The sequence below is a fragment of the Cebus imitator genome, unplaced genomic scaffold (assembly GCF_001604975.1).
Source record: "Cebus imitator isolate Cc_AM_T3 unplaced genomic scaffold, Cebus_imitator-1.0 Scaffold203, whole genome shotgun sequence".
NCBI classification, from domain to species: Eukaryota; Metazoa; Chordata; class Mammalia; order Primates; family Cebidae; genus Cebus; species Cebus imitator.
Window position 1 is genome coordinate 2380431 of NW_016107518.1, and position 13923 is coordinate 2394353.

Genomic DNA, 13923 nt, shown 5'->3' on the forward strand with positions numbered 1-13923 from the left:
TTTTTTTGAGACGGAGTCTCACTCTGTCAGCAGGGCAGTGGCATGATCTCAGCTCACTGCAACCTCCACCCTCCCAGGTTCAAGCGATTCTCCTGCCTCAGCCTCCCAAGTAACTGGGATTACAGGTGCCCGCCACCACGCCCTGCTAATTTTTTGTATTTTTAGTGGAGACGGCATTTCACGATGTTGGCCAGGTTTGTCTCAAACTCCTGACCTCACGATTCACCCACCTTGGCTTCCCAAAGTGCTGGGATTATAGGCGTAAGCCACCGTGCCTGGCCAGCACCACTTACTTTTTTAGAGCAGTTTAAGGTTCCCAGAAAAACTGAGCAGAAGTCACAGTTCCCATATTAAGTACAAAATTAAGGATAATAGTACAAAAATATTGAGTCAATATTTAATGAAAAATATTTTCAGCAGTGTTATAGGACAAAATTCAGAATGTCTTGGAGAAACACATTAATATGGAAGAAACTCTGAGTAAATCAGTGTAACTCATTACTTTTAGAAGTAAACAATAAAAACTCTTCCTCCTAGGTGTCATAAAATAAATAAGCCGGAAAGTAAATGTTACCAAAATTAAAAAACACCACTGACATCAAAAAACATGGTCAGATCCATTAAAAAAAAAGAAAAAAAAAAATCAAACTAGTTATCCTTCATGAACCATGGGAAAGCTTTATACAGCATGCCTTTAAGACGTAAGTTTTGACGCCCCACAAACCTGTGTTTCGGTGCTAACTCCTTGTGTTACAAAACTTATAGATTAAAAATTTAAGCTTCAAACCTTAGTTTCCACATCAATTACATGGGAATAGTTTCTATCCTCATAAAGCTATCAGGAGGATAAAGTAAAATGCTTGACAGAGGGTTCAAAATTGATAGCTATTTTTGTTACTATTAAATTGTAATTAGGATGCAAGGTGTATGAAACGGGGTGACAGTCTCAGTATTATTTAATATCTGTTTTATAAAGTACTCTCTGAATTTAAAATCAAATAAGAAATAATTTCCATTTATTTCTACAATATACAGGTTCTCAGTTATCAACAACTAGTTGTAATTTTTTATTAAAATTAGGATTGATAATGGAATATAAGTTGTCATCCTACCACCATTAATACATGTCCCAAATTTCCAATTGAACAAATTTCCAATCTAAAAAGCAGAATAAGATTAAGAATGACATTAATACTGTCATTCTCCAGTCCCACTAATGTCTTCTCTTTCAGAACTAGAAAGGAAATACTTTTTGTTTGTTTGACACCAAGCTCAGTCATATCTAGGAAATACTTTTTAAAACTCAATGGAATAAAATCCTACCCTGAAACCAGAGAACCAGTTCAAGCACCCGGTCTGGTGGCCAGAAAAGCCTAAGCAACTTCTCAATTTTGTTTCTACTGAATAAATGTTACTACTATGCCTGACACAGGCTTAAAAGTTTATGAGCAAGAAATCTTACTAAATAATTAAAGGAAGATCTTATTCATTTACTCCAAGAATGTTATCAGGTGCTTTTTTTCTCTACCTGTTTTTAGCTCTCGGTACCCAAGAGGATATATGTAGAAGATATTGAAGCACCACCCCCAAACACACATACTGTACTCCCAAATAAAAAGAAACACAAGCCTGAATTCCCTAACATTAAATCTACTGCAAAATTTACAAAAGGGGAATACAAGAAATTAAAGCAGTTACTAGTTGCAAATTTCCAAACCACATACTGGTATAACAGTATGTGAACAAACCACATACTGGTATATTAATCAATTCCTTACTTGATTCTTGTAAATTCAGTTCAATAGGCTTTCTGTTGTTACTTCTAAGTACAAAGCTGACAATATAGTTCCTTACCTTTCCATTAGCTTCTCTTTATCCCAATTGAAGTGGCTAAGGAGTATTCTTGTGATAGTTGCTGGATTCTAAAGGAGGAGGGAAAAAAAGTCATTTTTTAAGGTAATAGCACTTCATTGACATTTACTGAACTCCTAGGTTGAAGTTAAATTTCCATAATACTCCACCCAAACTTCCATCCCTAGAATAATTCTTTATTCCTCTAAGGAAAAACATTTTAATGATAAGATCAAGACTATTTAAACATAGTCTGCCATACTACTATGTCAGGTCTCTTTAGGATTCAAAATAACCCAAAAAGAAATTAAACAAAAAGTCTCTTTGAAGAGACCTATGTCAGGTCTCTTTAGGATTCAAAATAACCCAAAAAGAAATTAAACAAAAAGTAAGTTACCATAGTAAATCAGGTGCTAACTGTCTTAATTACAAAAAAAATAATTTCAACAGACCACCACATCAGCACACTAAATGTAATCAAGAAAATTTCGGCCAGGGAAGGTGCTCACGCCTGTAATCCCAGCACTTAGGGAGGCCAAGGCAAAACCCCGTCTCTACTAAAGATACAAAAATTAACCAGGCGTGGCAGCATACACCTATAGTCCCAGCTACTTGGGAGGGTGAGGCACAAGAATTACCTGAAGCCAGGAGATGGAGGTTGCAATGAGCTGAGATCACACCACTACAGTCCAGCCTGGGCTATGGAGCAAGACTCTGACTCAAAAAAGAAAGGGGAAAAAAAAAAAAAAAGAAAGAAAATTTCTAACACTCAGGCGCAATCTCGCATGCGCCTATAGTCCCAGCCAATCAGGAGGCAGGAGTATCTCAGGTCCAGGGCACTTTGATTCCAGCCTGGGCAACCTAGTTAGCCCCATTTAAAAAAAAAAAAAAAATCATTGAATACCTTATGCACCAAATAGTTCAAATGAGTCTAAGTTGCTTTTAAGTTAGAACGATACTTCAGAGCTATTTGACCAAAATGAAAAAATATCTGTACCACATAGTAGTTTACAGGGTATTATTTTAGGCTGCTAGATCAAGAAGGAAAAGTTACTACTATAAAATAAAACCAAAGTTTACTGCCCCATCATTCAATGCTGTCACAAATATCTCCAATTCCCATAAAACTAGTGAGCTTACTATTTAGAGTACAAAATTTTAACTAAAAATGCAATGGGGCCTAAGAAATCAGCAAGGCCTGATTCATTCAAAGATATGAGAGCTAGTTACAATAGCAGAAGTAGAACTCAAACATGGGTCTGCTTATTCATATCTTATATACAATTTTACTACATCAAATAACCTTCCAAAAAAGATCTCTGTGGACTAAAACTACTTTACTTCGTCAGAGCTGGACCATAATTAGCTACTGATTTAATACTTTAAAGATTACTATCTTGTATAAAAATAATCACATGAAAGAAATGTATGCCAACTGTTTTCAACGGTACCATTTGTTATAGAAAAATTTATATACATGCATACTCCCCTCCAAAAGCCAAAGATATAGACACTCACTCACTCATCTCAGTACATTTTGCTAATTTATCTAGGTACTCCTTACTTATTTGAACCCACACTCCCCTACGAATTCATCTTTAACAGAGCACTGTAGATAGATACCACACATCTGTAAGAATTAAGATGTGAAAAGAAACATTTTAACTGATCCTGTTATCATTTGCACAGAATACAGAAACACTGTCATCTCCAGTTTTTTCTTAGAAATGTTTTTCTTAAAACCGTTTTTAAAAGAACTCTGAGATTAATAACAGGTTTTAACAAGAGGATTTGCCTACAACTGCAATAAAGTCACTAATTTAAGATTCAGCTATATGTAAAATAAGAGCAATAATCCATCAATCGAGAGACAAGTCTCCTGTTATTATAAAATTGCATGACTGTAACTTTGTGGCATCCAGTACACTGTGTTTTCTACCACTGGACAGGGTGCTTGGGGTAAGATATTTCAAGAATTGTTAAGAGCCTCAACTTGCAAAAAGGGAAAAAAGAAAGGGGAGGGAGTGTAACTTGATGTTGCTAGTGCCAAATATTGGTTCTAGCCACAAGTTCCCAAATCTGTTACTGGTTTACCAAAAGTAACTATGTTAAGTTTTGTCAAAACAGATTCCTAGTTTCCATTCTATATTTTTATTTAATATGGTTAGGGCAAGGCCTCCCTAAGTGTGCTCACTGCCATGTGAGGCATGACAAGTAGAAGACTAAAACTATAATTCTATGCTTCTGGCTAGGGCAATAAAGAAGGCTCCTGGGAGCTGAAGAGTATGGGTATAATCACTGATGATAGAGACAGAGAAGTAGGTCCCTAAGTCTGTGGATCCAGCTGTAAGCTACCTATATATACATGGAACACATTCAAAGAAGTGTAAGAGAAGCTTTCTCAATAGAACTATGATATAAATCACCACTCAAGTCCGATTAGATCAACCAAAGTGGGAATGGGAGGGGCAAATGCCAAAAACACGGCAAAAATTTTGAAAACTGAACAGGTAATGGAACCACTGCCTATTTAAGATGAGAAAGAAGTTGCAGGTATAACCTAACTAGGTTGATCTGTGTACTAAAACAAACAAATCTTCAACTTTCTCTAAAGGATTTTAACAGGACTCAGAATCTCACAATATAAATACTCAAAACGTCTGGGATAGAATCTAAACTACCAGACATAGCAAATACAGAAACAAAAAAAACGACCGATTCTTAAAGCAGAAGACAATCAACAGATGCTGACTTTTAGATGACCCAGATACTACAATTATCAAAGACTTTTAAAGCAGTTATTAAAAGCATGATCCATTAGGTAAAAAGTGAACACCTTAAAACAAATGAAATATGAAATTCGCTTGTTATTTTTTGGTTTTTTTTTTTTTTTTGGATGGAATCTTGCTCTGTCATCCAGACTGGAATGCAGTGGCATCATCTAGGCTCACTGCAGCCTCCACTTCCCAAGTTCAAGCGATTCTCCTGCCTTAGCTTCCCGAGTAGCTGGGATTATAGGTGAACACCACCACGTCCTGCTAATTTTTTTATTTTTAGTAGAGACAGGGTTTCGCCTTGTTTCCCAGGCCAAGTGATCCACCCGCTTTGGCCTCCAAAAGTGCTATGATTACAGGTGTGAGCCACCGAGCCTGGCCGAAATTCTTTTTTGTTTTGAGACAAGGTCTTACTCTGTTGTCCAGGATGAAGTGCAGTGGTGCAATCTCAGCTCACTGTAGCCTCAACCTCTTGGGTTCAGGTGATTCTCCCACCTCAGCCTCCTGAATAGCTAGAATTACAGGCATGCGCCATCACACCCAGCTAATATTTTTTATTTTTAGTAGAAACAAGGTTTTGCTATATTGCCCAAGCTGGTCTCGAAATCCTAGACTCAAAACAATCCTCCCACCTCGGCCTTCCAAAGTGCTGGGATTACAGGCATGAGTGCCACTGTGCCCCGTCTGAAATTCTCAAAAAGAAAGAGTTTACTATTTTTTTTTTTTAATGGAAATTTTAGAACTCACTCACTGGACTGGCTCACTATCAGAAAGATGACAGAAGAGTCAGTGAACTTGAAGAGATGGCAACAGAAGTTATCCAATAAAAATAAAAGAGAAAAGAAATATTTTTTAAAAAATGAACAATCTCTCAGGGCCCTATGGGTTATCATAAGTATCAGGCCAGAATTCCATATTCAGTGAAAGTATATTTCAGAAATGAAGACAAAGACATTATCAAACAAAAAACAAGAACAGGCTAGGTGCAGTGGCTCATACCTCTAATTCCAGTCCTTTGGGAGGCTGAGGCAGGAAGATCACTTGAGCCCAGGAGTTCAAGACCAGCTTGGACAACATGATGAGACCCCACTTCTACAAAAACTACACAAAATTAGCTGAGCGTGGTGGCATTCGCCTGTAGTCCCAGTAGCTGGGGAGGCTGAGACGGGAGGTTCATTTGATCCTGGGAGGTTGAGGCTGCAATGAGCTGTGATCACACCACCGCACTCCAGCCTGAGCAACAAGGCAATACTCTTGTCTTTGAGAGACAGAGACAGAGAGAAAGGAAGGAAGGGAAGGAGGGATGGAAGGGGAGAAAGCTAGAGAAAGACCTGCTCTAAAAGAAAAGCTATATAAGAAATTATTTGGGTGGAAGGGAAACGATACTGGGGTAAACTTGCAAACACAGGAAAGAAGGAAGAGCAACAGAAATGGTAAATACCATAGCATCATGCTTGGTGGGAAGAGTTACATGTTTATAGACATAACACATATGACAACTATCATATAAAGAGGCTGAAGGAAAATCTATGTTTTACTTTGAGGAGGTAAAATATTTACCTAGAATGTCAAGAGTTAGATATTTATATGATAATTCCTAGTACAATCACTAAAATCGTAAGGCCAAGAGGTAAAGCTTTTTAAAAGCCAACAGATACATAAACTAGAATATTTTTAAAATTTCAAATAATCTAAAAGGCAAAAAAAGGAGGAACAAAGAGAAAATAGGAACACTCTTACACAGCTGGTGGGAGTGTAAATTAGTTCAACCATTGTGGAAGACAGGGTGGCAATTTCTCAAGGATCTACAATTAGAAATTCCATTTCACCCAGCAATACCACTATTGGGTATATACCCAAAGAACTATAAATCTTTCTACTATAAAGACACATGCACATGTATGTTCACTGCAGCCCTGTGTACAACAGCAAAGACCTGGAACCAACCCAAATGCCTATCAAGGACAGACTGGACAAAGAAAATGTGGTACATATACACCATGGAATACTACGCAGCCATAAAAAATAATGAGTTCGTGTCCTTTGTAGGGGCTTGGATGAATCTGGAAATCATCATTCTCAGCAAACTGACCCAACAACAGAAAGCCAAGCACCGTATGTTCTCACTCATAGGTGGGTGTTGAACAACGAGAACACGTGGACTCAGGGAGAGGAGCGTCACACACAGGGGACAGTTGAGGGGGGTGGGGTAGGGGAGAGACAACGGGCGGTGGGGAGGGTGGGGAGGGATAACATGGGGAGAAATGCCAGATATAATATGTACCTAAAGTAAAATAAATTTAAAAATAATAATAATAATAATTTTTAAAGGCATAAATTCAACTACATAAATAATTACATCAAGTATAAATGTTCAAAACAAACCATTTGGGCAACCACTCAGATTTTTTTTTTAAATGGCTAAACTATATGCTGTCCATAACAGCTCAGTTTTCAATGTAATGATACGTAGAGATTAAAAGTAAAAAGACGAGAAAAGATGTATCATGCAAACACTAACCAAATGAAAGCTACTGTGGCTGTATTTCTATCAGATAAAGCAAACTACAGAACAAGGAAAATTACCAGTAATAACTTCAAAATAACGCAAAAACTTACAGAAATCAAATAGATGATTCCACAATTATATTTAGGAGATTTCAACACTCCTCTCTGTAATCCACTGAATATGTAGACAGCCTACTTCCAAATTAAACCATATTTTACTAAATACAAGCTTGAAAGAGGAAATCTCAAATAAAACTAGAAAATATCTTGAACTAGACAAAAATGAAAATGCAACATATCAAAGTTGTGGGACATAATAGTGTTTACAGGAAAGTTTATCACATTAAATGCTTACATAAGAAAATCAGAAAGATCTCAAATACTTCAGGGGAAAAAAGGGAAAGAAAAACCCAAAGCAAGCAGAAGAAAGGGAATAATAAAGAGAAGCCAATGAAATTGAGAGGGAAAAAAAAAAAAAAAGAAACAAAACCAAAAGCTAAAGATCAATGAAACTAATAAAACTCTCCCTTGGATGAGAAAGCAAATACTATGAACTCTTTGCCCATTAAATTCATCAACTCAACAAAACAGGCCAACTTCTCAAAGACACAAATTACTAAACCTCACTAAAGAAAAAACAGGTAACACAAATGCCCCGGTACCTATTAAGCAAATTGAATATGTAATTAACTCTCTTCCACAAAGAAATCTCATGGACCAAAAATTTATCACTGGTAAATTCTACTAATCATTCAAGGAAGCAGAAGAAGAAGAAAAAAAAACCAATTCTATACAACACTTCCAAAAACTAGACAAAGATGGACCACTTCCCAATTCCCATAGGATCATACTGATATCAAAATCCGACAAAGACATTTCAAGAAAATTTCTGTATGAACAAAGATGCAAAAATCCTCAACAAAATATTAGGTAATCCAATCTAGCAATATATAAAAAGGATAACTACTCCTAGGTCAAGTGGGGTTCATCCCAGGATTGCAAGGCTAGTTTTAAACATTCAAAATTCAATTTAATTACCACATTAAATGCCTAATGAAGAAGTCATAGGATAGGTTACAGATAAAGCATTTGACAAAATTCAACATCCACTATCATAAAAATCTCTGAGCAAACTAGGAATAGGCACTTCTAGGGCAGGTGCGGTAGCTCACACACATAATCCTAACACCCTGGGAGGCAGAAGCAAGTGGATCACTTGAGGTGGTCAGGAGTTCGAGACCGGTCTGCCCAACAAGGTGAAACCATAGCTCTACAAAAATACACAAATTAGCTAGGTGTGTGGTGGTGGGTGCCTATAATCCCAGCTACTCCGGAGGCTGTGTAAGGCAGGGGAATCACTTGATCTGAAAGTCAGAAGCTGCAGTTGAGCTGAGATGGTGCCACTGTACTCCAGTGTGGGCAACAGGAGATTCCATCTCAAAAATAAAAAACAGAAAAGATACTTCTTCCATTTAGTAATCTACCAAAACCAAAAACTAGAGCTAACATCATATGAATGGGGACAGACCACACGCCTTTCCCCTAAGACCTGAAACAAAACAAGGATGTCCACTTTCATCAATCCCAGTCAACTGGAGTCTTACAAATGCAATATGGCAAGAAAAAGAAATAAAAGATAGAAAATGGAAAGGAAAAAAGCTGTTTCTAGTAACAGATGACTATGTATGTGGCTATGCAGAAAATCCTATTAATCTACAAAAAATATTCTTAGAAGTAATGAAGTTAGCAAAGTCCAAGGCTAATATAAAAGATCAGCTATATTTTTACATACTAGCAATGAGTAACTGAAAATCAAAAAAATTTAAGTGCCACTTACAATAGCAACAAAATGTGAAATATATACGTATAAACTTAATACATGAAGAACGCGTACACTGAAAACTGCAAAATACTGATGAAATAAATTTTAATAAAACCTAAATAATGGAGATATACACGATCTTTACGGATTGGAAAACAACATAGTTAAAATGTTAATTCTTCCCAAGCTGACCTCCAGATTCCACTCAATGCCAATCAAAATCCAAGGATTTTTGGGTAAATATCAAAGTGATTCCCAAGTTTATATGGAATACCAATGAAACTAGAATGGCCAAATTTTGAAAAATTTTAAAACAGAACACCTGATTTCAAAACATACTATTAAGTTACAGTACCTGTATAGGCAAAAAGATACACAGATCAAAAGAATCGAAGAGAAACCAGAAACAGACCCACATAAATAAATCAAAACTGATTCTTTACAAAAGTGATGAAACAATTCAATGGGGAAAAAGTCTTTTCAAAAAAAAACAGTACTAGAATAATTAAGATGTACACATTTTTAAAATGTACTTTAGCTCACATTTAATACAAAAATAATAACGGATGAGACTCAAATGTAAATCGGACTATAAAACTTAGAAAACGTTTGTGACCTTGAGTTACACAGACAGTTCATACATACATCAAAAGCACAAACCATAGAGAAAATTGGCAACACTGAAATCCATCAAAAGTAAAAACACACTGTTATGAGAATACAAGATACATCACAGACTAGGAGAAGATATCTGCAAATTACCTATCTGAAGAAGAATTTGTACCTACAATAATTTAAAAATATCTCAAAACCTAACAATAAGAAAATAAAAGCCCAATTTAAAAATGAGTTTGATTCCATTTATATGACACAGTGGAAAAGGCAAAATTACAGGGTGAAGGCCAGAAGAGGTGGGACATGCCTGTAGTCCAGCTACTCAGGAGGCTGAGGCAGGAGGATCACTTAAGCTAAGGAGTTCAAAGATGTAGTGTGCCAGGATCCCATCTGAACAGTCACTGCATTCTAGCCTAGGCAGCAGAGTGAGGCCCCATCTCTCTTTTAAAAAAAAAAAAAAGGTGCTGGGCACAGTGGCTCACGCCTATAATCCCAGCACTTTGGGAGGTTGAGACAAATGATCACTTGAGGTCAGGATTTCAAGACCAGACTGCCCAACATGGTAAAACCTCAGCTCTACTAAAAATACAAGTTAGCCAGAGTGGTGATGCATGCCTGTAATCCCAGCTACTTGGGAGGCTAAGGCATGAGAATCACCTGAACCCAGGAGGCAGAGGTTGCAGTGAGCAGACATAAGGCCAATGCTCTAGCCTGGGTGACAGAGCAAGACTCAAGTCTCCAAAAAAAAAAAAAAAGGGGGGGGGTGGGGCCAGGCGCAGTGGTTCCCGCCTGTAATCCCAGCACTTTGGGAGGCCAAGGTGGGTGGATCACCTGACGTCAGGAGTTTGAGACCAGCCTGACCAATATGGTGAAACCCCCGTCTCTACTAAAAACACAAAAATTAGCCGGAATGGTGGCGTGTGCCTGTAGTCCCAGCTACTCTGAAGGCTGAGGCAGGAGAATTGCTTGAAAGCAGGAGGCCAGGAGGTAGAGGTTTCAGTGAGCAGAGATCATGGACTCCAGCCTGGGCAACGGAGAGAGACTCTGTATCAAAAAAGAACAATGAGAGTAAAAGGGAAGCTGAACAGGAAAATACAGATTTGAAATTATGGAGCGCCAGAAACAATGCTAGATACTTTATACACATTATTTCATTTAATCCTCACATCAGTATTTTATGCAAAGTAGATATGATTTACATTTTGCAGATGAGTTTATAGAGGTTAAGTGACTTGGTCCAAGATAAAATAGTCTAATAGGATTTGAATATATGGAGGAATTACTTCATTTATGATTATAGCACCATCCCTACCAGGACTTGTCAAAGCAGAGAAATTCACTTCTGTGTGCCACCAGAACTGACAGTTTAGTGAAAAGCCAATTCAAGCTCTTGGCTGAAATAAAGAGCTCTTCATAATTTTTAGAGGATATAAACAAACCAAGCAAAAACAGTTTGAGTAAAATCACTAGAATCAGAAAAGTAGGACTAATACCAGCAGCAGTACATTTAACTTTTAGGACCATAAGGCAACCTAAACCTTACATCTTGTCTAGTTATAACTCTAAATCAGTACCCCCTGCCCCCATCCATTCTGGCTACGTATTAGAATCTCTTGAGGAACTTTAAAAATATCATTAATTGGACTTTACCCCCAGCAATTCTGATTCAACTGTCAGGGGTAGAATATGAGTATATGAGTATATATGTTTTCATTCAACATTTTTATCTGAAGGTCCCCAGATGATCCTGACATGTAGCCAGAACTGGGAACTACTGCTCTAAACAATTTCCCATTACAGAGGCTCTGAAAAAGTACATCTGTAGAACTCCCATGAATGTGGCAGTCTAGTATTTTAACAATCTGAAGAAAATGACATTCCAAGCTCACAGCAGCTGTATCTGCTTTAAAGTTTTGCATTTTAAAAAAAGTTTACTAGTGACTCGAATTAGGTCAAATGTACCAGATAAAGCTTTAACATCAACTGCACCATCATCCCCTATCCTTTGATCAAATGGTTCTCAATTTTGGTAGCACATAAGAATCAACTAGGAAGCTTTTAATTGATTGTTATTTATTTATTCATTTATTCATTCATTTTTAGAGACATGGTCTTGCTATCTTGCCCAGGCTGCTCTCAAATTCCCGGGCTAAAGCAATCTTCCAGCCTCAGCCTGCAAAGCACTGGCATTATAGGGCATGAACCACTGTGCACAGCCATCTAAGAAGCTTTTAAACAAGCTACACCCCAGACCAAATACATCAGAATATTGGGGGTGAGGAAGAGGGCTGAGGGGAAGACCTGGGCATTTCCATTTTCAAAAGCTCCCAAGAGATTCCAATAAGCAGTCAAGGTGGAGAACCATAATGTGGATGCACACATGTGGGCAGAAAGGCCCACATTCAAGAGTGTGACAAACTCTCCAGGTAGAAACACAACCAGAGCCAGGCTTGGTGGCTCTTACCTGTAATCCCAGAACTTTGGGAGGCCAAGGCAGGTGAAGCACTTGAGGTCAGAGTTCGAGACCAGCCTGGCCAACATAGCAAAACCTCGTCTCTAATAAAAATATCAAATATTAGTCAGGCGTGGTAGCATGCGCCTGTAATCCCAGCTACTTGGGAAGCTGAGGCAAGAGAAACACTTGAACCCAGGAGCCAGAGGTTGCAGTGAGCTGAGATTGTGTCACTGCACTACAGCCTGGGTGACAGAGTGGAACTTGTCTCAATCAATCAATTAATTCACAACCAAATTGCTGAATGGCATTCCTTTATTTAGCAGGATGGGAGGCAACTACTTTTTCAAAAATCTCCAGAGACAACTTTCTTATTTTAGGATAAAGCTAAGTAAAAATAATAATAATAATAATTCCGGTTTGCATACACAGAAAGCTTCCAAAATCCACCTTTTTATTATTTCAGAATTTGATCTGAAAGAGAATTAAATAGGTTAGAGGCACTCAATTTTAAGATTTTCCTACAGAAGAATGGGCTTGTTTTCATCAAATCGACAAGCTCCTCAAATGAGCTGCTTATGGTTCAAAATTTAAAGAGTATTTTTTAATACTTCTTAAACAATATTAGAAACACAAAGGCCACAAAGTACAAAAACATCTGTATTCTAAGGAATATTTATAAACTCTACAACAAAATTAAATAAGCAAGCATACTCATCCATAAAGAAAATAATCCAACAAAAATGGACACTTCATCAATTCGCAAATTATACTTGGCTGAAAAACACAAGAAAACATCTAATCTCCTTATTACAACGAATGCTTCAAATCTTTCACAATGACTAAGTTCTTAAAAACCGATACTATCTATGAGCTGGGAGCAGTAGCTCACGCCTGTAATCCCTGCCGAGGCAGGCAGATCATGAGGTCAGGAGTTCGAGACAAGCTTGGCTAACATGGTGAAACCCTGTCTTCTACCAAAAATATAAAAATTAGCCAGGCATGGTGGCAAGTGCCTGTAATTCCAGCTACTCGGGAGGGTAAGGCAGGAGAATTGCTTGAACCTAGGAGGCAGAGGCTGCCGCGAGCTGGGATCACAACATTGCATTCCAGCTCTGGGCAACAGAGCAAGTCCCTGTCCTGAAGGAAAAAGAAAAACAAAAAACAAAAAACAAAACCTGATATATTCAGTGACAAAGGTAAGAGAAAGAGGTCATAATTTGTCGTTGAGATGGCAACTTTGGTCAAATCTCGAAGTGTGGCAGAAAATTTACAATGCACATGAACTAGGACCTAGAAATCCCCATTCTAGGAACCTACTCAACAGAAATACCAAGTATAGAAGTATAAGAATTTTCATATCCACATTATTTGGGAAAGCATTTTCCCATTTCTACATTTTTTCAAAAGGAGTCTGCCTATAAATTATGCTATATTCATACTTGAAATATTATGCAGCCATTAAAATTAAACTGATCTGTATGCACTGCCATGGAAGGTTATTCATGAGAAAGATATTACTAAGCGAAAAAAACGCAAGCTACTGAGCAGTGTACAATATTCCATTTTTGGGTTAAAAAGGCAAATTTATGAGGCTGGGCACGATGGCTCATGCCTATAATTCCAGCACTTTGGGAGGCCGAGTTGGGTGGATCACAAGGTTAGGAGTTCGAGACCAGCCTGACCAACATGGTGAAACCCCATCTCTACTGAAAATACAAAAATTAGCCAAGCGTGGTGGTGTGCACCTGTAATCCCAGCGACTCTGGAGGCTGAGGCAGAATTGCTTGAACCCAGGAGGTGAAGATTGCAGTGAGCCGAGATGGCGCCACTGCATTCCAGCCTGGGCAACAGAGCAAGACTCTGTCTCAAAAAAAAAAAAAGCCGGGCGTGGTGGCTCA

The 13923-nt window shown here is 37.9% G+C and overlaps 2 protein-coding genes across 2 annotated transcripts in view; one reads left to right on the forward strand and one right to left on the reverse strand.

Annotated features, from left to right (window-relative positions):
- ARIH1 (ariadne RBR E3 ubiquitin protein ligase 1) overlaps positions 1-13923 on the reverse strand; it is a 120022-nt gene that overhangs the window by 75615 nt on the left and 30484 nt on the right. Inside the window, exon 2 of the mRNA XM_017548085.1 lies at positions 1855-1922. Within this exon, the coding sequence (XP_017403574.1) occupies positions 1855-1922 (68 nt within the window). The remainder of the gene's footprint in view (positions 1-1854; positions 1923-13923) is intronic.
- The window catches only part of LOC108317518, a 140229-nt gene that overhangs the window by 28775 nt on the left and 97531 nt on the right, over positions 1-13923 (forward strand). The window lies entirely within an intron of this gene.